The sequence below is a fragment of the Mustela putorius genome, unplaced genomic scaffold (genome assembly GCF_011764305.1).
Source record: "Mustela putorius furo isolate JIRA1106 unplaced genomic scaffold, ASM1176430v1.1 tig00000580_pilon_pilon_pilon, whole genome shotgun sequence".
NCBI lineage: Eukaryota > Metazoa > Chordata > Mammalia > Carnivora > Mustelidae > Mustela > Mustela putorius.
In genome coordinates, this window is record NW_025421423.1 from 15766818 (window position 1) to 15790919 (window position 24102).

General features: G+C 49.7%; 1 protein-coding gene across 2 annotated transcripts in view; it reads left to right on the forward strand.

Moving 5' to 3' along the window:
- SNX30 (sorting nexin family member 30) overlaps nt 1-22236 on the forward strand; it is a 108112-nt gene extending 85876 nt beyond the window's left edge. For both annotated transcript variants that reach the window (XM_004747824.3, XM_013053870.2), the window contains exons 7-9: nt 1745-1831; nt 12664-12816; nt 16090-22236. In XM_004747824.3, coding sequence (XP_004747881.1) covers nt 1745-1831; nt 12664-12816; nt 16090-16149 — 300 coding nt within the window. In that variant the 3' untranslated portion in view covers nt 16150-22236. The remainder of the gene's footprint in view (nt 1-1744; nt 1832-12663; nt 12817-16089) is intronic.
- Nucleotides 22237-24102: the final 1866 nt, after the last annotated feature.

The window sequence follows — 24102 nt, forward strand, 5'->3', positions numbered from 1 at the left end:
GAGGGTTTCATTCGTCAGCCCCTCCTTGCTGTTCCGTTGTGCCCTGGAGAATCACGTCTGGGTCTGTTTGGATAGCATCGTGTGTTTGGGTAGAGATTATGATTTTTACTCCTGCTCGTACCAGACTAGTGGATTTACACAATTTTCTGGGTTCTATGAAATCCAGAGGGGACCCCTGACTTTTTTGTTTTTACTTTATGTATCTGTGTGCTGTCCAGTATGGCAGCCACTAGCCATAGGCAGCTATTTAAGTTTAAATTCAAATTAGTTAAGCAAAAGTTTAAGTCCAGTTCCTCAGTCATGCCAGCCCGCTGCAGTAGTTCAATCAGCGGGTGGGACTGACGCCTCCTGGATTAAGTGCGGATGATGGGACGTTTCCATCAGAGCAGAGAGTCCTGTTGAACAACTGTGAGACTTTGCTACTCAATGCTTGAGGAGTGGGTTCGGGGGGAGCTTCAAAGCATCCGGGAGAAAGACAAGTGGCAAACAAAAGCTGCTCTATTACAGGTTTTTCCCTCACATTCTTCACAGGGTAAAACACTTCTCAAAGGAAATACTTACCTCAGAGGAAGGCTTGAGGTTCCCAGCGTTAACCCATTGCAGTAGAAGGTTCCCCCCAAGTGCACTCAACTGCTCAGCCACTTCTCCCTTTTTAGCACGTTGTCAGGGACACAAGGTGGCCCCTGCTTAGCCAAGGAGCCAAAACTCCTTTCCTGCCTGATTCCATACTGTGTGGGAAAAGCCTGAGATTAGAAGCTTTCGCAGTGCTTTGTGACTTCTGAGTTAGCGGGAAGGAAAATTCTTAGCACTTTCAATTTGCCATTCATGCTTCTTCTACTAAAAGGAGAAAAAAGAAACCCTTGATAAGACAGATGCTTTCCTAGACCGTGGATTGCATTCTTTTCTGTCCTACCTAGTGGGGTCTCCATGGTGGAGCCGGCAGCAGGTGGGGTCAAGGGAGGCACCCGGAGCACAGATTTAGGGAGACGCTCAGGTTCAGGTACCAACCTTACAGGGGTCCGAGAGTGATTATCTCCTTCAATTTTGTGTCCTGGAAGCTTGGCTCGCCTCGCCCGAGCCCTGCCAAGTCTGGCTCTGTTTGAGCTCAGGTACCACTGCCCCTCTCAGGCTCACTGTGTGGTTCTGGGGATTCTGGACTTGTGCATAGATGCACCTTTGCGCTGTGTCTACACCTCTTCCCGTGGTGGAACCCCTCAGGTGCTGGGGCGGGGTATCTCTTTGCTCTTTGGATGCCTGGTCCAGAGCAGGGGGACAGATGCGCGGCTCACAGATCATGGAGCAAATCAGCCCACCAGGATCAACTCTGTGAACCAGAGTCAAGAACTCTCCTGACTTAGACTTTCCACGAACGGTCCAGAGAACGGCCTGCGCTGTCCCCTGCCAAGCCTCACATTCCAGCACAGCCGAGTCCTCTCATCAATGTGGCTGCGGTGGTTCTGTTCCCCTACTTGTCCTCACCCAGAGCATCCGTCACCTCCAGCACCAGGCTGAGTTACTGTGCTAGAAAGCTCGGAGGACCGTGCCACCCGTCTTCCACCCCTGCTTCCCCCAGAGTCCATGTCATGTGCCACATGGCAGCTGGACTGTCCTGGGAGCAGGTGGCGGGGCCTGGGTGTGCCATGACCTGGGGAGGAATGGGGCAGAGAAGCAACTGCCTGGGGGCTGGGAGGCTCCTTTGCGAACTCAGTGTGACACGCTTCCCCTCTCTCGTCCTGTCCCGCAGAGCGTCCTGAAGAAGAGGGACCAAGTGCAAGCGGAGTACGAAGCCAAACTGGAAGCTGTGGCTCTGAGGAAGGAAGACCGCCCCAAGGTCAGGGAGGCTCCCCGGGAGGGCTGGGCCCTCAGGGCTGCAGCCGCAGCTGCCCCGCTGGTGCCAAGTGATGTCTTGTCCCTAGATCCGTGCAGCTCAGGTGGTCAGGCCCAGCTGAGCTGTGTTTGTGCTATGACTGTCCTCCATTTGTTCTCTTTGATGTCGTTTTTCTGGAACTTTCTAACATGTACGTGGGGTTTTTTGCTGTTTCCTCAGGGTTGGGTTGGTTGGTTTTTTGTTTTTTGGGGTTTTTGTTTGTTTGTTTTTTTTCTGGTTTTGTTTTGACTTTCAGCTTTGCCTCGCAGGGGCAGTTCCTCACTCTGTAAAATGGGGTTGAGGAGAAAGGGGGAAGAACAGTCTAGATCACTGTTCTCAGAAGTGTGGTCTGCTGACTCATCCACGGTTACCGACCCATGACAAGAAAGGTGTAGAAGCTGAGGGTCAGCGGTTTGATAGCAGGTTGATAGTTGTTGAACCCGCAGCGGGAGTGTTGTCCAACTAGCTCATGTGGAGCGAACTGCTTACGAGTCACACATAGTAGGTCTACGACTTTGTCATACTGGGGGAGAAAAGCTAACAGATAGTGGTCCTTTCCCACAGTCTAAGAAGCACTGACTGAGTGTATTTAAGGGCTCTGGGTCCAGACAAAGGATCCTGAGGTAAACACACACATCCCTTGTGTTGCCCTCTGCCATTTGTTGCCTTTTTCTTCCTGGGATAAAACAAGAGAAAAACAAGATTAATAACAGCCAGCATTCAGGTTGGGCATGAAATTGTTGACAGTATCTCGCTGATTCCGTACAACAGTCATGCACTTTGAGAGATGAGCAAACCACGGCCCAAGATCTCGAAGTTAGTGAATGTTGCAGCTTCTGACTTCGGAACAGTGCCCCTGTGTTACTGTGCTCCTTTTTGGGTAGTTTTTGGAAAACTTGTATTTGGAAGGTGTAACTGGAAGGTGTGTTTGTTTTCAGAGAAGAGGTGGGGGGAGGGAATGTTATTGAAAAGATTTAAAAAAAGAAAGCTTAATCGCAGGGGTGCACGGTTCAGAGAAATGGACTGGCAGCAGAACAGTTTGTCTCCCTCTGCTTGGTTCCGGCTGCTGGTACAGCTGTGCTGAGACGCACCTGGCAAGGAACCAGCTTTGGAAATTTGTAACCCACACCTCAAAAATGGCACACCTTGACTCCATATAGTGTGTGTGTGTGTGTGTGTGTGTGTGTGTGTGTGTGTGACACTCACACACATAGATATTGCCTCCCATGATCACCACAATAGCCATCTGTGGCCCAGGGGGAAGGCATTGTTCTTTCCCCATTTCGTGGGTGGGGAATGAGCCACAGAGCAGCTGGGTAAATTGCCTAGCTCTGTGGGTACCCAGGGTCTTTACCCAGTGTGCAGCAGGCCTATAATCCACGTTTGTTGCACTGGTTCATGTGTCACCCATAGTGACCTACACGACAGTGAAGGTACAGCTGATGGAGAGTCAGGTGATAGGGACAGGGACTCTTGTCACTGGCCTGGTGCGTGCCACCGTGATATGGCCAGAAGGCCAGGCACCTCTCATCCGTTCCTCTCACCACAGGTTGGCCTGCTTCTGTCCTGTGTGTAATGAGGGGCCCGTGGGGATCAGCCACACCCTGTCCTCCAGCTGCCTGTTCCCTCGACTAGTTCTGAGCCATTCCTGGGATATTCTGGAACACTTTGCCATTTAAAGGAATGACATGAAATACTGTGTTTGTATATTTTGAACTTTCTTTCTTTTTTAGTAGGCTTCATGCTGGGCTTGAACTCATGCCCTTAAGATTAAGAGTCGGATGCTTAAGCCACCAAGCCACCGATGCACCCTATGAAATTTCATTCTAACAATTTCGCTTTCCGACATAGATAACAAGTCACTTTTCCTGGTGAGGGAGGAAGGGAGAGACAGCAAGTTCTGCAGCTGACCTAGTTGGGGAGATGAAGATCTTGTATTTAAAAGGTGTTGCAGGCACCTGGGTGGCTCAGTGGGTTAAGCCTCTGCTTTTGGCTCAGGTCATGATCCCAGGGTCCTGGGTTCAAGCCCCGCATCGGGCTCTCTGCTCAGCAAGGACCCTGCTTCCTCCTCTGTCTCTGCCTGCCTCTCTGCCTACTTGTGACCTCTGACTCTCTCTCTGACAAATAGATAAATAAAATCTTTTTTAAAAAATTTAAATAAATAAAAGGTGTTCCGTCAGCATTCATCCCTGCTCAGCACTGAATACAAGCTTTCTCGGAGGCTGATTTGTCATTTAATATGTGTTCCGCTCTGTACGGAACAGTTCCTTTGTAAAGACAGGAGCTGAAGGTTATGACTAATAGGCCAAGTGGAATGCGGACTGTGCCGTGGCGTGCTGGCTGCCTAAGGTCGCACCACCTGGGAGCAGATGAAGCCGAGGCAGCAGTGGTTTCTGGCTCCCACGTTCCACCCAGCCAAGCTGCTGGGCTCCTGCCTCGTTGCTGTATGCTCCCTGCCGGCCTGGGTGACCCCGTGGGTGTTGAAATCTTCTTGCTGCTGCTGTTTCCACCTTCCTAAAGCATCACCCATAAGACACCCTCCCTTGACCACAGGAGTTCTTAGAAGAGGGGGAAGGGTTTCTTCCCAGCCAGGGAGACTAACCAGGACGTCTGAACATGCTTACATTCTCTCAGCACACTGTGGGGAGGCAGTCTTGGTCTTCCAGCTCTCTGGTGGGGTGCTGAGCCACGCCCATGTTAATTTTGCCCGTAGTTAGATGGTGGTAATTAACCAAACGGGCTCTCAGTTGCTGGTGCACCAGTGAGTGTTATCTCCTGGTGGGAGCGGCAGAAATTGTGCCACCAGTTTTGAATCTGGGACAGCAACTACGTTGGGGGGCAGCGGAGGGCTCCATTGGTGGCCTTCCCCAGTGAGTAAGGGTTTGGTTGAAAGAGAGAGGATTTAGACCTAGACAGCCCTGGGTTCAAATCCCAGCTCTGTCCTCCAGCCTGGACTGGTTTGCTCATTAGTCCTTGTAGGCTTCCTGCTGTGAAGGTCAGCATAGTGTCTTATGTAGAAACAGGCTCCGTGGAGGGGCCTCGGCTTCCCATTCCAGCTCCGCCTGTCTCCAGGAGGAATGCTGACTGTGAACTTTGTTTTTTCCTGGTCTGTTGCCCTTATGGCTTTTTTTTTTTTTTTAAATTTTTGCTTAATTCTTTTTTTTTTTTTTTCACTGTATTGTTTGGGCATGATGACCTTGTGTTCTAAAGTTTCCCCTTCCCAGCCCTCCCGAATGCCTGTCCTCCACTGCAGCCCATCAGCAGGTGAATGTTTGCTGTGTTTTGTTGTTTTGTCTGGTTTTGAGCTCTGCTGAGAGCTGCTATTGGCAAGAGAAGGCAGGGCGTCAGGAAGTGGGTCAGCACGGATTCTTACCCCAAAGACCCAGTGGGCCCTGCTGTCCATGACGAGAGCAGGAACAAGACTGCTCACAGGTTCGATGGGGCACCCGGGTGGCTCAGTTGGTGAAGCGGCTGCCTTCGGCTCAGGTCGTGATCCCAGGGTCCTGGGATGGAGCCCCAGGTCAGGCTCCCTGCTCAGCAGAGACCCTGCTTCTCCCTCTCCCTCTACTTGTTGCTCTCTTTCTGTCAAAGAAATAAAATTTCTAAAAAAAAAGATTGCTCACAGGTTGGTCCCAGGGATGCCGGGAAGGAAAGGATTCTTACCTGAAGACGGGCGGTTTTCACAGGGCTCTGGGCACGTTAACAACATCTGAGGGTCTTAGCAAGCCTAGGGGCTTGCCTTGTTTTGAGGCTGAAGTCTTGCAGAGTTGCTCTAAAGAGAGAGGGAAAGTTGGTTTCTGTGAAGCCGGGAAGTGGTATCAGAATCCGATCACTTCTCCAAAACCCGGCAGAAAGAAATGGCCTTGTGTGTCTCCACAGCCCGCTGTATGAATTTCACACCAGAGAGGCCATGTGAGGAGGAAGGAGAGGTGTCCTGTGGTCCCCGCTGCTGACTGTGGCGAGGCCATGTGCAGGGATGGGCCGAGAGGATCACAGAATTCAAAGTTTTGCTTTGTTTTTAGGGTTGAGAAAAGTCAGCAGAGCCTGAGGGGGTTTCTTCTCCGGTGAGGGGACCTTCGGATTATGCGGACTTGGCTTGTCTCGTTTGAACTTTGAGGTCAGAGCAATGACAGGCATTTAGTGGGCTGCCTTACGTTGCGCTTGTCAGGGCCCCAGACTCATGTAAATCTTCACATGTGAACCCCCCCACCCCGGAATCCAGAGTGGGTATCAGATCTGTTACTAGACACAATGAGGAATTGCATTTAAAACTGGCTGGGAGCTCACACACTAACCTGAACAGTAAGAGTAAACCATGGAGGGAAGTTGCACATTTTACTCCATTCTGTGACGGGCTCTTTTCAGTGCTAATCTATTCGCGTGATTCCAGAAAGAACAAAGGAGGGGTGCCAAGGGAGAATACAAAAATCTTACAGTTATCTTCAAACAATAAAAAGAAGTGGAGGGGTTGGGGAAGCATGCTGTTTTAAGCCCTGACCCATAAGTGGCCTTGTCGTAGGTCCGGCAGGTGAAGAAGCTGCTGGAAACGCGTAGTGTTGTCTTGGAGGTGAGAAGGTGCGTCACGTGGAAAAGGGTAGGAGCAGAGAACAGGATGTACTGAGCTGTTGCTTCCTTGACTGAGCAGAGGTAGGGAAGGGGACTGGAGCTCGGGGTCGCTTGCACACACCTTGAAGACCATGGACCTTGCAGAGCTCTTTGAACCCCCAGCATAGTGACCGTGCTGGGCCGGGGAATGTGGCCGGGAGCAAGAACTCTCTTCTAAAGCGAGATGGGGGCAAGGAGACTTCTCCATGTGGAGCTTCTACAGACCCGAGAGTTTTGTGAAGTCATCTGTCATTTTCAGACACGTCAGATGAGTGAAGAGAGACATGCCTGATGTCTCCCCATTCTCTCCATGGTGGCTGCCATCCTAGCCTGGGGTAGAAAGCCAGCGGTCACATCAGCCAAGAAATGGCAGGACCCTGTCACCTTCCTTATGTTGTTCCTTCTATAATGTCCTTATTCGCCTTGTACAGCTGAGGCGTCTGGGCTCAGGGGAATTACGCAGTATACGTGACAAAGCTAACAAGGCGTGGAACTGGACTTGGTTCTTGGATGTGTCTGGTTCCGATGTTAGAACCCTTCATCCCCACTCTGGGGCTCCCAGCAAGCCTTGCTCCATTGAGGTAGAGGTTCCGGCTATTGTGTGTGTAGATTAAACTAGTGGAGCTGGGGGAGAGAATGTAGACCTTCTCTTGGGTCTTCATCTCTGTGTCTCTGAGCTCCTTCCAGTCATCAGGGAGGTGAGCTCATGGCTCCTCTATTCTCAGTGCGCCTGTCCTCTGCCGGGCTTGAGCACTCACTTCTTCCTCCTTACCGGCTCTTCTCTGAAATTTGTTTGTGTGTGTGTGTGTGTGTGTGTGTGTGTGTTTAAAGCATTCTTTCAGGGTACCAGTACCTTCCTATTTGCCCAGTTCAGTAGCCTCTTATTGATCTTTAGCCCTGTCTCAGTGTTTTCTCAACTTTTTTTCATCTCTGACTCACGTAGAAAATGAAAATATTTGTATAGTAAACCTGGACAGACAGGACAGATTGCTTGAAATGAGGTGACCAGCTGGGGATCGATACTGTTTATTCACACAGCACCAGTGAGGAAGCTCTGCCCCACCTTTCCCTCAGCACACATGGCTGAGAAGACTACCATCTTGAACTGGTTTTGTCATTGGTCCTGAGACCTGTCCCATACAGCCAGAACCTTCTCTCTTCCCCCAAGCCTTGGGATCATGTCTGCCTTATACAATATTTAGGGACTTTATTAACCTACTGTCATCAAGGGAGCAGATAATGTGATAACTCCAGCCTAACTCCAAGAAAGAAATTTAGGTATTTATATTGTAGGGCCTAGAAATGCCTGGTACATGGCAGAGCTCATTTTTTAGATGAGTGTTGAACGAATTTGCTTCCCACCCTGCTCCCCAACACACAAAAATGCTTAAGCTCATCCCACATTACCCTTCTCCCATCGCTCCAACAACCCATATTCTGTAATGGAAATTCTCATGAGAGAGAAGGGAGCCATTGTGGAAAATACAACCTTGTCTCTATTTAGAAATGTTGTCTTTTGAGGGCCCACCTGGTAGTTTCTTGTTGATGTCTTATGATAAGCGATAGCCTAGCATTGAGTAATTCTATGTCAACATCCTTCAGACACAAGATACCACAACTCTAATGACACCTCGGTCAAAAAATTAAAACATTGAGCTGAGTGAAGCTGGATGTTCCTGGTCAGTGAACCGATTGTCACAAGGACACCATCCAGAAAGAGACAAAAGTGAGAAGAATGCCAGTCACCTTCCTCTTCATTAAGTTGGGAATCTTCAGCTGGTCTCTTCGGAAGGCTCATCCCAATTCCCACTTCCTCTTCATCTCTTCCTTTTAGCCCTTCCCCCTCTCCTCCTCCTAACCCCTAACCTCTCCTCCTCCTAATCCACGTGTTTCTGTGGCTCCGCCTACCCTGCCTTACTTCCTGCTTCTGTGCTCATCTTTCTGGGTCACCTCTGCTGATCCCTGTACTAACCCTACACATTTAGGCTTCTCCATGAATTCTAACCTTCAACCACCACCCCCAACCTTCTCTGTGATTTCCCCATATATTAAAAAATTTTGAATCATGGCAGAACACACATAAACAAAATTACCACCTTCACTGTTCTTCAGCTTACAGTTCAGTAGTGTTAAGTAAATCCACAGTGTTGTGCAATGGAGCTCCAAAACTCTTTTCATCTTGGGGAACTGAGACTGTAGCCGTGAAACACATCCCCATTTCCTCTCTCCCAGGCCCCTGGCAACCACTGTTGTGCTTTCTGTCTCTGTAGGTCTGACTACTACCTCTTAGAAGTAGAGTCATATAATATTTGTCTTTTGGTAACTGCCTTATTTCGCTTAGCCTGATGTCCTCAAGGTTCATCTGTGTTGTAGCTTGTGTCAGCATTTCCTTCCTCTTGAAGGCTGAATTACACCCCACCGTTGTATATACCCCTTTTTGTTTACCCGTCCATCCGTGGACAGACACTTGAGTCGCTTCTGCCTTTGTTGTCATTTTGTTGTTGTTGTCCTCATCACTGTTGGTAGCCATCTTAATGGATGTGCAGTGGTTCTCACTGGGGTTTTGAATTGCATTTCCCTAGTGATTGGTGACAGGGAGCACCTTTTCCTATGTCCACTGGCCATTCATAGATCTTCTCTGCATAAATGTCTATTCACATCCTTTACTTATATTAAATCAGGTTGCTGTTGAGTTGTCTCTGTCTCTTCTGTGGAGGGGGGGCTCCCCCTTCCCATGGCTGTAGCAGGCCCCTTTCTCTGGTCTGTGCACCCGCCCTTTATCCTGAGCCCTCCGATGTGCTGCTGCCCCGCTGGCCACCCAGACTACAGACTACAGAGGCTCCCCTCTGACTTCCTGTATCTTATTTCTCACATGCAGCTTGTTGCCACATCTGTCAGGACTGTCTCCACCAGCCTGGCCTGATCTGTCCTCTACCTCATGCTGTTAGAGCCACCACCCCGGTTCCACGGTGCCCGGGTGATCTCATGCCAATATATTTTGGTTTTGACTCATCTCTGATCTCTGGTAAAATCTCAGGGTAAGGTAGCCTGGGTGAAGAGTGGTGGAAAGCTTGAATGAATGTATTTAATAGTATTTCATATTTGAGGGGGAAAAAAACTTTTTATATGACATGGAATGAAGTTCATAACATTTGTTCTTGACTGGGGTGTGCTGCGCACGTGGCAGATTATCTTTTCTGAGCAGCAATTTATAATATTGACGCTGATCGAAATGTTGAAATATTTGTGGAGCATTTAATCTATGCCAGACACTAAATATTTTATATGTAATATCTTGTTTAGCCTCATAACAACCTTAGGAGGTGGTTGGTGTTATCCAGAAATGGAAGCTGCGGCTGGAGAGGCCCCAGGTCACCCATCGAGGTGGTTGTAGATGTGGTATTTCAACTCTGGAAATCTGGCTCTAGAGCTTTCTGTATAGTTATAGGAAGCACAAGGCTTTTCTAATTTCCCAAAGGGGGGGCACATGTTAAGTGGAACTGAGAAAACCTGGACTCAGGAACCCAGGCTTCTCATCTCCTTACTGCCTCCCTCTGCCCCCCGCCATCTTGCCGGCCGGGGTTCTCTGTCCTCCGTGGGCACTGTGGCCTGTGAGGATTCCTGAGGTGGGTCCAGATACAGCCTCTCCTCTCTCACTTGCATGTGCTGTCACTCCAGAGAGCCCTCCCCCTGTCGGTTGCCTCAGTGGTGTTTATTTTTTTTTAAAGATGTATTTATTTGAGAGCATAAGAGCACGTGTGCAAGAGCAGGGGGAGGGGCAGAAGGAGAGAGAGAACCTCAAGCAGACTCTCTGCTCAGCACGGAGCCCATCCAGGCCTTGATCTCACAACCCTGAGATCACAACTTGAGCTGAAATCAAGAGTCCGTGGCCTGAGTGGTCTTTCTTCAGGAGGCGCAATCCCTCCTCCAAGCTGGACTCGCCCGCCCTCCAGCTCCCCTCCGCCGCATGCTTACCACCAGGCTCAGAGTGAGGCGAGAGTACCGGTACCCCCTCCCCAGAGCGTGCAGCCCTGCTCACTTCTTCCCAGCTAGAATGTCGGCAGCAGCCTGAGATAAGACCGGCCGCCGGACCCCGAAGCCCCGCGGTCTCTCTCTGTGCCAAGCACAGACTGCAGTGTGAAGATCATGGGTTACCGATGTTTCCCCAGTGGAGGCTCCGGCCATCATAAAATCCAGGGCTGTGGTTTTGACTCTTCATTTTTGTGGGTCCCCCAGAGTTCCCGTCTTCAGAACAGACCCAGGAGCTGGACCCTTTGGATCACAGGCCCTGGCCTTCCTCTTCTCCCTGGGCCTTGATGCAGTTCTCTTTTCAGAGCTTTGCTTTTCCTGCTGGCCACAGCGCTTTTGTTAAGCAAAAGGGAAGTTGCTCCAGGGAACTTGCACCCGGTGCTAAAAATGAGCAGCGGCTGGGAGAGGAGTAAGGGAGCTGGACGGTGTCTGCAGGGGAGTGAGGCCCAGAGACACCGGCTCGCTGGGCCTCCACGGAGGCTGGTTCCCTGCATGTTTGTGGGGAAGGCTCTGGAGGGGTGAGGGCGGGGGTGGGTGGGGGCTTCACCGGTTCTTCAGTTTCCCCTGAGTTGGACAGCAGTGATGGGTGACTGCGGTCAGGACGTCAGAAGAAAAAGTCAGGTCCTCTTTCTTCTTCCAGAGGCTAGGTGCTTTGGAAAAGGCTTTTCTTCCTCTTTGAAGGAAAGTTCCTTTTTTAAAAATTGCCCGGGATGCCTCCCTCTGGCTTTCTGTCCAGCTCCTCCTGCCTCACCCAATTTCAGACCCTGTGCCAGGCCTGTGACGCCCCAGCCCCAGGCTGCTCACTTCCCTTGCTCTGCATCCTGCAGCCGTCTGCATAGGACCTGGGGGGCCCTCGGCACTTCTGGAAGCCCCAAACGTGTCGGGCTCCCACAGCCTTGGCCCTCCCTTTATTGACTTCTCTGGGTCCTCCCCTTACCCATGAGGCCTGGGGAGAGAACTTCCCTGGTGGGTAGAGATTGACCCCTGATGGCAACCCATGGCTTGAAGCCATTTGTGATCATAGATGCTGGCACTCAGAACACTCAAGTCCTCATTTGTTGTCACGAAGCACCTGGCATGTGGGTGTTTGACCCGGTTTTAGGCTCGTCCACCCCTGGGGCACCTGCAGGGCCCTGTGGAGCTCTTGAGTGAGGAGAGGAGCCAGCTTTGTGCTCTGGGGACCCGGGTAAGCCATAAGGTCCTCTGACTGTGACAGAGTTCCATTTTTGAGAAAGTCTTCTAAACTTCTTTAGGAAAACCTTGAGGGGCAATTGGATGGGTTAGTTGGTAAAGCATCTGCCTTCGGCTCAGGTCATGATCTCAGGGTCCTGGGATCAAGCCCCATGTCAGACTCCTTGCTCAGCGGGGAGTCTGCTTCTCCCTCTGCCCAGTGCTCCCCCTGCTTCTTCTGCTCTCTCTCTCACTCTCTCTGTGTCAAATAAATAAAATCTTAAGAAGAAGAGAAAAACTTGAAATAGCCCACTGTATTTTTCTTCATCTTCGTATTTCAGATTCTTTTGACACACGTAAATGATTTTCCTTCCATTTCCTCAGAATTCCCTAACCTAAACTCATGATTTTTGATTATCTGCAACCTGGGGTTGCGTAAATCGGTCTCAAGTTGATTTGTGATGTGGGGTTCAGAGGAAGAAGTGGGCTGATAGTCTTATGTGTGTAGTTAATTGTGTGATTAATGATGGTAGCTGTTATTAGATGTCACAGGTGATGGAGTAGTTCCTGTGATGTGGGGAAACCTTTTCTGATTTCACTTATCGGACTGAGGAGAATGGCAGGGGCACTGCCAAATGCTACTGTATGTTTGCAGAATTTACACACATTTTTACATACAGATGGGGAAAAAGGAGGAACCAAACGTCTATGACTCTGAAGTGCAGGGTTTCCTCTCCCTGTTTGTAAATAGGGGGGTGTTTCCCCCATGAGTCTCCGTTGTGCTTGGGTGGGTTTGGAGAGTTGGGTCAGGATAGCACTTTTAGTCCTGAAAACCCAAGGCCCTTCCTTCAGTTAAATGCCCCCCTTCCCCCCCCGTGGAGGGGCTGTGTTCACAGCGTTGCATGTAGGGATTTGGCCTTTCACAAGGGAGCTTGAGGAATGGGGTCGCCAGTTCCACATCCCGAGTCCCCCTTTCCACTTTCCCCTCCCAGGTGCCTGCGGACGTTGAGAAATGTCAGGACCGGATGGAGTGTTTCAATGCAGACCTGAAAGCCGACATGGAGAGATGGCAGAACAACAAGAGGCAGGACTTCCGGCAGCTGCTCATGGGAATGGCAGACAAGAACATCCAGTATTATGAGAAGGTACGGAGCGTGCCGGCAAGACCCCAGGCCTCCCGTAGAGGAAGCCCTCGGAGTAGCCGGAGCCTTTTGCGAGGGCCAGCCAGCCCCACCTGCTTCCCTGATTTTGTGTGTCTGGTCTTAGTGACCACCCGCTCACTGTGCAGGTCACGTTGCGGGGGAGGCTGCCCCCACTGTGCAAGTTGGGGTGCTGGGTTTGGAAGCAGAGCCCCTCCCCCTCCCGTGGCACTTGTGGAAGAGGCACTTTTCTCTGCTGTGCCCTTTGGGCCTGGCGGCCAGCTGCTTCCCAGAATCCGAGACTTGCCTGTGGGCTTGTTCCAGGTAAGGAGGCTTTGAGGTAACCCCAGGCTGCTGTCTGGTTCTATATACAGGGGTTCCTCACTCTCGTAGTGCCATAGAACAGTATTATCAAAATACTGTTCAGTTGTTTTTAAGACTTCAAAATACTATTTATAAATAGCTTCCCCCAAAGTATGTAGGATTAGAAGGGAAAACTTTAAAAACAGGGTTTTTTTTCCAGAATCCCTTTGATTGGTAGAGTTGTACACCTGCCTTGTCTTTCTGTCTCTCTCTCTCATACACACACACACACACACACACACACATATGCACACACAACCCACGGAGGGCACTCATCAAACTCCAGCAAAGTCTCCTCAATCAGGTTTTGCTCCTGGCCTAGCTAAACCCAGATCGTTTCCGCTGAGAAATCCTAAGATTCCTTGAAAACCTAAAGTGAGAGATGAAACATGGCCCAGTCACAATTCCATAAGTATCTGTAGACATGAAACCATGTGGGGTAAACATTAACTCAGCTAGTCCCACTGCAATTCCAGAAACACGTCCTCATCCCAGGCTAGAAGAATCCGTATCTTCTGAAGGCTTCGTGTCTACATTTTTCTTTGGAGGAGAACTAGGGAGAACAGCCACAGAATAGCCATAGTGGCCAGGCCTTTGGAAGGACTGTTTGAGAGGGAGAGGGGAAGGTGCCGGTCTCTGTTCCCTAGGACCATTTCTGTAGAGTCCCTGCTGTGTCTGCTGACCCTAAGCTAGATGCTGTGCATATGTCACCTCCTTAAATTTAACCCCCTCCCATATGTTGTGAAGAAGGTTTTCTGACTCTCCATATGAAGCTGAAGAAACAGAAGCTCAGTAAGTTTTTAAGACTGCCCCAGGTGACACAGCTTAAGTGACTGAACTAGGGTCAGACTGGGTTCTGCTGAGGCCACAAGTCTGAAAGCTCCCACTCACACACATTGTTGGTATGGTAGTCAGGGGACGTGCATCTTTGGGACCAGTCATGACTCCCCCAAAGATAGAGAGATCCCTCCGTGCAAAGCCAAGGCTTCATTCCTCCACTGGCTGTGCCTTAAGCAGGGCGGCTCTCTGTGTCTCCCTCTTCCCCGTAAAACAGATTGTGGAGACACAGTGAAACGATGCATCCCCGAGTCCCTAGACCGTACGTGCCACTCGGTAGATAGTCCGTAAGTGGTACTACCTTCCCGGATCCCCTCCCCTTCCCTCCCACTGCACGGAAGCCCACGTGCTGGCATGTGTCCATCGCTCCTCCCCATGACTGATCCCAGCACTCCCAAGGCCCCGGCCCCAGAACTCAAACCCAGAGCTTATGTCTTCCCAGATACCACGAATAGGGGCCTTGTCTCAGGGCTGCCACATACATTGAACATTACCTGCTGTGTCCCTGCCGTGTACCAGGGCCTGGGGATAGGCTGCTAAACAAAACAGCAGGCCTCCTGCCATTAAGGAGCCCTCTGCACAGTGGCAGATACACGTTAACCCAGAAATCCTGTCCCTTCAGAGTAAGATTCATGCTCTAGAGGGAAAGCACGGGAAACCTGGGGCGAAAATACTAGGGGCACAGTTCAGGTCAGGGATGGAAGGAGGCGAGTGGAGTGGGAGGGAGGGCCAATCCGAGGAAACAGCGTTTAACCTGGGTCCCAGAGACAAAGGCTTGGAGAAAAAGTATCCCAGGCCAAGGGAACACATATGCAAGGGTCTTGGGGTGGGAGGAAGTTTGAGCATTTGAAGACTGGAAAGAAATCTGACGTGGCCTTGGTTCCACTGACATAGAAGGGTCTTTCTAGATCTGAGATGATGGCCTAGGGACAGAGCAGGGCCCAGGGTGCCATGGACCCTGCATGGGGTCTCTCGGTGCAAGCATGCTCCTTTGTTGTGGAGGGCAGGGTCCAAGCCCACGTGGTGGGATGGAAGGGGGTGTGGAGCAGTTTCACCACCCTGCTCCCCAGCTTGACCAAAGAATGCCTCTCCCTCTTGCCTGCTCAGAGCTCCTCCACAGATGACTCACTGCAAACGCCTGCTTCACCCTGAGCTGCTAGGAAGGCCTTGTGTGATTCTTCTGGTCTGCCCTTCATGCAAGAGATGGCTTGAAGGGAGGACCATTTCACTGAGGAGGGCGCTCCTAGAGGACAGTGTCCATCTCTAAGTTCAGGGCATACAGACACTGGCCTTTCACAAGGATCTGGAATGAAGGGGGATTGGGGTAGGGAAAAGAATGTATTTTTTTTGCGACTTACCAGCTCTGTCACTTTATAGCTACGTATCTTAGGCAAGTTATATAACCTCTCTGGGTCTCATTCTCTCCATCTGTGAAGTGTCTGTGTGTATAAGTAATATTTCTACTTCATAGAATTGTTAGGTCCAGCAGTAGTGAATGTAAAACACATCATGGCATTTGGACCCAATGAAACTCAATGAATAGAGGTTCCCCCCCCCCCGTCAGCTGCCATTTTCCCTTTTGGTATCCAGGAGTGGCCCATACAATCAAAACAGATCAGTAAGGAGTGGGGTTCCCACCCCCTCTGAGTCAGGGGGCTGGGCTGTGCCCATATGATTTGCGTCCTCCGCAAGTCAGTCCTGCCCACACCTGGAGCAATGTCTTCAACCTGGCCGAGGACGGCAGGCCACATGGAAGACTTGGAGCCATTACCTTTTCTGCTTTTGGAAGGAAAAGACTGTCTTCCAGTGAGAACATTTCTGCTCACCAGCTGTGAGCTCTAAGGACACTGCACATAGGCTGTCTTCCGTAGAGATGGGGATGTCGTATTCAAAGCAGACACCTGTCACCTGCCCTAGTTTCTAATAGCAATGGATAGTACGTGTAGACGTCGGACATGGCATACGTACGTTCCTTAGCCAGTACTGAAGGCAGAGGAACCTGGTAAGATGAACAGAGAATAAAGTGCCTGGTCCTGACTGCTGGTGCTGATACGGTGTCTGTGTGTGTTGTCATTGCAGTGCCTCACGGCATGGGAGTCGATCATTCCACTACTGCAGGAGAAGCAAGAGGCCAAGTAAGTTCCCTCCTGGGACAGAGACTCTTCAACCTACACAGGGCATGGCGTCCCGGAACGCCCCTGTCGTGCCAGAGGCCCGGCACTGAGAAAACAGCCACAGAAGCATCTCTCCTTTGTGTATTTCTTCCCCTGCCCGCCTCTCCCCGTTCGTCCACCGCTGGTTTTCCATTAGTATTTATTCCTTGGTGGAGTCCGCAGGGCTGGCGTCATCCCTCAGCAGAAGAAGCTTACCTCCGTGGCTCAAAGGAGCCGACAAAATGGAACAGCTGAGAAGATGTACAGCCGGCCGGCCTGGCTGACATTCCGACATCTCATCATGGAGGCTCCTGTCTGGGGGCCCTGCAGTGTTGCCTGTGCTGGGAGAGAGCCCAGCTCTTGCTTTTTGAGGACATGAGGAGGGCGTGAACAGAAGGCAGCCCCTGTGTTCTGTGGACACAGGGTGACTCCAGGATGGACCCTGTGGGCTACTGACTCATCACAGCTGAGGCGGAAGCATTGGCAGCTCCGTGGAAAGCCCTTCCCTAATGGACCGTGGCCTGTAGCGCGAGCGTGGCCCGCCAGCCACTCGTGATGAACGACAGCCGTTTTGTGGCTCCCGGGTCCCTCAGGACGGTCTCCGTCAGTGTCCGCGCACGTCTGTGCTGGAGTGAGCAAGCTGGCTTCCTTGGCCTTGCACACCACCTCGGGAAGCCGAGGGGGGCCGTGCTCCCCAGACTTGTTTCTCGCACCAGAATGCAGTCGATCGGAAACTTGGTTTTGTGTAAGATGGGAAAAAAAAAAAAAGGTGCATTTTTCTCTGTGAAGTTCTTCGATGTTGTTTTTTGGCTTGTAAAACGCCGTCAGAGTAGAGATTAGGCCCGTCATGGGGAATCCGTGTGGCCGGAAGTCTGAGCAGCTCCCCAGGAGCGGGGATTGGCAGGGTTGCAGCAGGCCTCATTCCCACACCTGCCCCGTGCCGTCTGCCTTCACCTCACCCGAAAGTCGCCATTTAGTGTTCCCTGCCGCGTCCACTGAATGTTTGCGCAGACTTTTGCTGAGAGGCCGTCAGCGCTGTCGTGACATGGTCAAGATTTTGTAAACTCAACGTGAATGTTCTACATGAAGTGCTTTAACCCTTGATGATGTCCCCGGTCAGGAGTGGAAGTCCGTAACCGCATGGGGCTTGGAGAGGACTAGCGTAACAGAGATGTCTTTGCTTCTAGATAAGCTAGACTCTCCTCCGTTCGAGGAGCCAAGCTCCTGGCGACCTCCGGCGGCATCTCCCATCTTCACTTCACACTACAACCAGAGGATCTGTCTTCTAATTCATTTTGTTTCCTCCTGAAATGAAGCTACCTAGGTTCCATTGTGTTCTGTGGCTCAGCCCCTCCAAAAGTCTAAGTATGAGCCTCATAGAGGCAAGCTGTGTTGAGACATTGGTGCAGACGCTGGCTAACCTGCAGATCCGGAGCTCCGTGCAGCATGTGCTCAGTGCTCTGTCCCGCGTCCACCTGCCGCGTTGACCTTGGACAGCTGACTTAGTGACATCAGCTGTCCGGCAGAAGGATGGCACAGAACCATTCAGTTCTGTTTCATCGTGTTCAAATAAGTCACAGTTTAAAATGAGAAGTCTCATATCATTTGGTACTTGCCTGCGCTGTCAGACCCACTCGTGGCATCCCCAAAAGCCTGCAGTGCGGATTTTCAGTTTGGTACAGTTAGAAATGATCCCTTGAAGCAGAACGGTAAGGACGGGCTCTCTACCCAGAGTGGCTAGTCAGTGTTTCACACTACCTCTACACCATCACGTTAGTGCAGGTCTGGATGTCTGGGTCCAGCCTGACACTTTGCTGGTAGAACAGGGTTGTGTATCTAATAAAGGGTCGAGGGTCCTCTCTTGCTATTTCATGGAAGGCACTAGACTGACCTTAGCAGCAAGTGCTCATCTGCAGGAATGTGCCAGGCCTTGCCTTGTGGAATGTGTGCTTTAAAAATGTTGTCCAGCATAACGAGTGCTTGGAAAGACCAGGGGAAAGAGTTACCGGAAGACCAGAACCTCACCTGCCGCTTAGTTGCCAAAGCCCGGGAGCATTCCTGTGTAAAGGTTAGTTGGGAAGGAAGGCAGCCATTCAAAAAAGTCGTTGGGTTCCTCGCTGGGATGCACGGAAAAGGAGTGGGGGAAACACAGTCATTCCTTACCCCACTGGAGGCAGAAGACGAGCTCAGGGGGGAAGCAGGCATCCTGGGATTTGTCTTTCTCTCTTCCTGCCCCTTACGATGTTTCTGTGCTTTAAGACACCAGGGAGAGCAGGAGCATTGACAGCAGAGCTGGGAGAACCAGGGCACAGTACAGACTTCCCTGCAGAGACACTTGTTCCCCAAGAAGGAACCCTCGCCCCTTCCTCTTCAGGCTGCCGTCACATGAGGTGAGGAGGCTGGCCTAGACAGAAGGCACGGTGGGCAGTGAGGGAGGCTCCCTCAGCCCCCGAGGGTCACCGGTCCGGGCCATTTGCCCCTTCCTCCTGGTGGGCACAAAGGTGATTCCCTGTGAGAAGTGACTCAGAGATTTCCGTGCCAAAGACTGCCTCCTGGAGGCTTCCTCACCCCATCCTGCATGGCTCCACAGTCGTGGGGCAGAGCTCACTGCCTCCTCTCTCAGATTTCTGTTCAGGGGGCTTTTGCTCGAGGACACGCTTGACCTCAGGCAGACAGACTGGGACAGGTTTTGAATCTTGAGCACATGGCCACAGAATGGAAAGTGATCCCTGTCCACTGTCCCCCGTATGTGGGAAGTGAAAGGTGCGTTCATCCAGGTTAAAAATCCAGGCTCAGGCAGAAGAGAGAATTCCCAGACACTGAGCAGGTGTTGGAGAGGCAGGTGTTGAAGCCGGCAAGTGTGCTTCGTGGCAGGCGTGGATCCTGGCCGCCTTCTCCTGTGCTGGATCCACAAGAAGATTCTAGGCTACTCTGCCCAAAGCAAAGAACCATGGTTCTTCCCGAATGAGGAGGGAACATGTTACACAGCCACGTTTGGGGTTGGGTTTTGTCCTCTAAGACTTAGTTATGATTCCCGATGACCTCAGTTAAGTGCAATTATGGAAAGGATTGGCTCGTATCACTGTGCCGCTCATTGAACTCCCCAGACACCTGTCTTTAGGTGAGTAACAGTAACAGATCCAACTCCAGGGGTTCGTGGTGAATGTCATGGAACTTTGTCTTCCTGCCAGATGTCAGCCACAACTGGAGTGTGTGTGCTGCGTGTTGTGGAATTGTTTTGTCAGTCACCTTCCTCGCGAGGTCTTTAAATACTCTCGCGAGGCCACCTTTGTGTTGAAATGGTAGGAAGTCCTCCTTGAGAAGAGGGTGTGGTGGCTGGGTGGGCATATGGAAGTGGGGTTTCTCTCTTGGGACGGCCGGTATCAGCCCAGGATACATCCAGAGTCTGAGGGCCTGGGCCCTGCTGTCCACAGCACTGAAATCTGGGCCCTGGCTTTGTTCTGAAACCATTCATTGGAATGAGAGTAGTCCTTCTTTAGACTCTGTCCCGAGAGAGGGCTAGAGAGTGGGACCCACCACAGCCCCCCAGGTTCATATTAGCCTCGTGTCTGTGGGTCTCCGAATAGGTTAGAACTGGATTCTCCTTTGGCTGCCCTAAAGAACGCCTCTGCTCAGAAGGTGGGCCACCTCTGGTCAGGGCCCGGCATAGCAGGCCTGCCACCTGCCTTCCCAGACGCCTGCTTGAAAGGCCCGTGGAAGCTGGGCAGTCTTCTAAGGCTGGAGTAACACTTGCTTTGGTGATCCCCGCTTACAGGATGTTTTGGGAATTTGGGTTTGCCTTCTCACTTTCAGGAGTTCTCAAGATGGTGACAGATTGGACAGGCCCTCTTGTGTTTTCTCCATTCAGATGACAGGTGGCATTTGTCCATAGATCTGAGGAAAATGTCATCCCCTGCACCCGACGGACCTATAGAGCTGGGTGTGTTGGAGTTGTTTTCCGCTTCCTCGTGGTTTTTTGATTTAGCAAATAAACCAAAAACCTGATTCTTTTCATCAGTTCACCCATTAGGTGGTTAGCTTTCTGTTTTAAGGATGGTCTCCCTCCAGCTGCCCAGATGAGGATGTGTGCAGGGCTGTCCGCATTAGAAAAGGCGGAGGACAGCCTGTTGTCGCAGGGAGTTTGACTATTGTCCCTTAATCATGTGTGTTTGAAATGCATTCTGGATATGACTGTCTAACCCTTTCTGTGTGGCAGCAAAAATAAGTCATCTGGGTAGTTTTTATTACTCTAGGTAGCCTGTAAGTGCATGCTTTGGAAAAAATAACTTTAAGAAAGCCAATAAGGTATTTGAGTCAGAAACATTCTTTGTAGTTAGCACTGGAAAATCAACAAACCCAGACTTTTAAAAATGCCACAGACTGTTGAAAGCCTAACTCTGCTTTTTGAGAATGATCAACACCTTTTCATATGCCTTATTCTTCAACTCATGTGTTTTAGATTCTGGGTACAAGGAGTTTTTAGACACATAATTGGTTGTTGAGCTTAATACTAAAGGCCTAACATAGCCCATCCTCAGCCCTCCTTAAGAAGAAAGAGGTTCGTGAATAGGGCTGCCTTTTGGGAAGAGAAAGCTAAGTGTTGCTATTGCCAAATGATATTTTTGATAATGTAAGGAAACACAGGGACCACTAAACCATTTTGTTTGTTTGTTTGTTTGTTTTAAAGTGTGAAAGATGAACTCAGTGCCTTTTGGCACCCTCTTGATTGTAGAGAATATATGGTATCCGGCATCGACAAATCACAGAGACACAAAGAACTCTAGATTGTGACAGTATTAATGGTTTACCCGGATTCTGCAGAACAGCTTTTAAAAAGATAACCAGGAAACCAGTGGGTAGGGGTGGGGGGAGGGCCTCAGATCAGTGTGTTTTAGATAGAAATTCTCCACAGGTTGAAATGCCAAAAACCTAAGCCCTACTGTGTCGCCTCATGTACGTTAGTCCGTTTCTGCAGAGCTTTCCCCATGAACGCCGGTGACTGAGTATTACACACACACATACTCTCCCCCCGACTGTGCCACCTCTCTCCCCAGGTGATCCCGGGCTCCCTGTGGGCCAGGTCAAAGCAGGTGACACCCGTCCACACCTCTGCTCGACAGGTGGTTCACAGTCTCAGACCAGCCCTGCAGTCACAGTGGTACTGGAAGGATGAAAAGGGGATGGCTGTTTCCCCAGTGTGGAAGCAGGGGGGCAGAGGAGGTTGCAAACAAAAGGTGGTTTGGTGTGATCCGAGGACACGTGTGTCAGCTGGGCTTTCGTGGAACAACAAACCAGCAGCTCTTCACAGTCAGCACCATTCACCGGGACACTCCTGAGGTTTTGGTCCTGTCCAGTAGACGCCCTGTCCACTGTACGTCCGTGTGCTTGATCCCCTTGGTGTCTGTGCATTGGGAATGCATTGAGAGCTGATGTTCACCTGATATCTTCCCACACAATAAACTGCCAGCAAACTTTCTAACTTGTATTTTAACTGTTGAAAAAGAAATTCAAAACTTTTACTTATTAGGTCATGTCCAAAGGATGGACTGTATTTCTTATTTTTAGAAATCATTCTTTACATTTAAAAATTTAACAGAACCCCCCCACCCCGAGGTATTGATAAAGTCCTCTGTATAAATGTTTTTCTCTTCTCTCCATGCTGCCAATAAGCCAAATCAAAAGCTGTGAAAAAAAAAAAAAGTGCTCAAGAATGTGTGTAGATGAGAAAGTGATTTATTTCCAGGTCAAAGTCTCTGTTTCGTGAAGCTACCAAACTTTAAAAAGAATGTCACCTTTTTTTTTTCCCTTTGTTATGGAACCCAGAGATTGTAAAAAGAAAAATAAAGTTTTTGTTGCATTTTTGATGCTGGCACGAGGTTTTTGTCCACTTTTTTCATATATCTGTGTATAAAAAATTCTGTCCATTGTTTACTATGAAATTAGTATTACATTTTGAGGTAAACAAAAGAATTTGTATTGCTTGATAAACTATTAGGTTGTAAATTTAAGAGGTTTCTTTTCCTCAATTAACTTAAAGTAATGGACCAATAAACCTATGAAAGATGCTTTCTTTACCTTGAGTCCTGTTGTCATTCGCACCACTTTGTACACCAGGAAAACATGTGTGCCTTGTATTATGTTTTCTTATTTTCTCTACAGAGATAAGGAGTGTGCCTGCAGGAATCAGGATATGCAGAGCTACAGGAAAAATATGTAATTGAACTATTTTAATTCTTCTTCACATCCCTATAGACTTATCCTCAGTTTACCTTCTCCTGCATCTTACAGCTTGGGGAGATGACGAAACTACCTGCTATCTGTGTGTAACCATGGTGATTGACGGGCAGGCAGGCAGGGCTGGCTCAATCCCATGACTGAGTTCATGACCTGAGCTGAAATCAAGAGTCACACTTTTAACCAACTGAGCCACCCAGGCACCCCTGCCATGATGGTTCTTAGTTTGTTTTTTTAAATCTGTAAGGCAAGAAGAATCATCTGTGGTTCGTTAGAGTGTTAGTGTGTTTCAAAGAGAGACCAGAATCCTCAGTCCATCTTATACCTAATGACCGCAGCCCACCAGAAATGGACTTAAACTGACAATACAAGACTGCAGTCATACCAAAATGAGGCGGCAAGGTGGGGTAAGAGAGGTTTGGGATCATATCTCAGATCTCTCTGAATGTTAGTATTTTGGTCTTTGAAATGAAGACCTGCTTTCCCAGAAGAGTTGCCGATAGGACTAGCAATAAAGTCTGCAAAGCACCTAAGTATCTGCTAGCACTTACTATTTGACAGCTCTTATGGGAAAACTCTTCTATTATTTGTATAAGTATGGCCAACTTAAATATCTAGTAGTCCCATAATAATCATTCCCATTTGCTTTGTTAGTTGAAAATTAAAGGGGGGGTGTATTTCTTGTAATTGCTTTAAGAAATTGCTGGAGATAGTATGCTGGAGGACTGTGGTCAGGCTGAAGCCTTAGGGAATAGGTGGGAATAGGTCATAAAAGTGGCAAGAGGTGATAGGAATAGAGATGGATTTAAGAGATTTCTGTGGCGAGGGAAGGGGCTCAGAGATGATGTGGTTTCCAGCCTGGGAGCTGGGAGGTGATGCCATTCACTGACAGATGAAAACAATCAGGAGAAAAATATAAAGGTTGGAGTGAACTCAGATGGTGGAGAGGGAGAAGAATTTGGTTTGGACTTTTGTTTAAGGAAATTTAAGTGGAGGTGTTGGCCAGTTGTTGGAAGGAACATTCTGGTATCCCTGGGAGTAGACTAGGTTACTTGGGGAGAGTACGAAGGGCAGGGCTTTCTGGGCCTCAGGAATTAAGGATGCAGGGAGAGGAGGAGGAGGGCAAGGGTGAAGTTCTTAAGGAGAAAATGGCCCAAAGATAAGAATAAGCTCATAAGCTTGAGGACTTGTGAAAAACACCAGTTGTTGGACCCTACCTCTACCTCTAGAGTTTGGTTTGGGTAGAGCCCAAGAATTTGTATCTCTAACAGGTTCCTTAGGGGTGTTAATGCTGCTGGTCCAGAAGCAACACTTTGAGAACATCAAAGGGGTTAGAATATCCTTTAGAGGAATTGGTGACCTGGGGCAAATGTCCAAAAACTGCTGTGTTGGTAACAGGTGGGTGGGGCTGAAAAGGAGCCAGTGCTGGGTTTGGAGAGCCCAGCTCTGGTTAAAGCCACAAGATACCGAATGGGAGAAGATATTCGCAAATAACACTACAGACCAAGGGGTGATATCCAAGATCTATAAAGAACTTCTCAAGTTCAGCACCCAAAACAACAGATAACCCAGTCAAAAAATGGGCAGAAGACATGAACAGACACTCCTCCAATGAAGACATAGAAATGGCTAGCAGACACATGAAAAAGTGTTCATCATTAGCCATCAGGGAAATTCAAATCAAAAGCACATTGAGATGCCACCT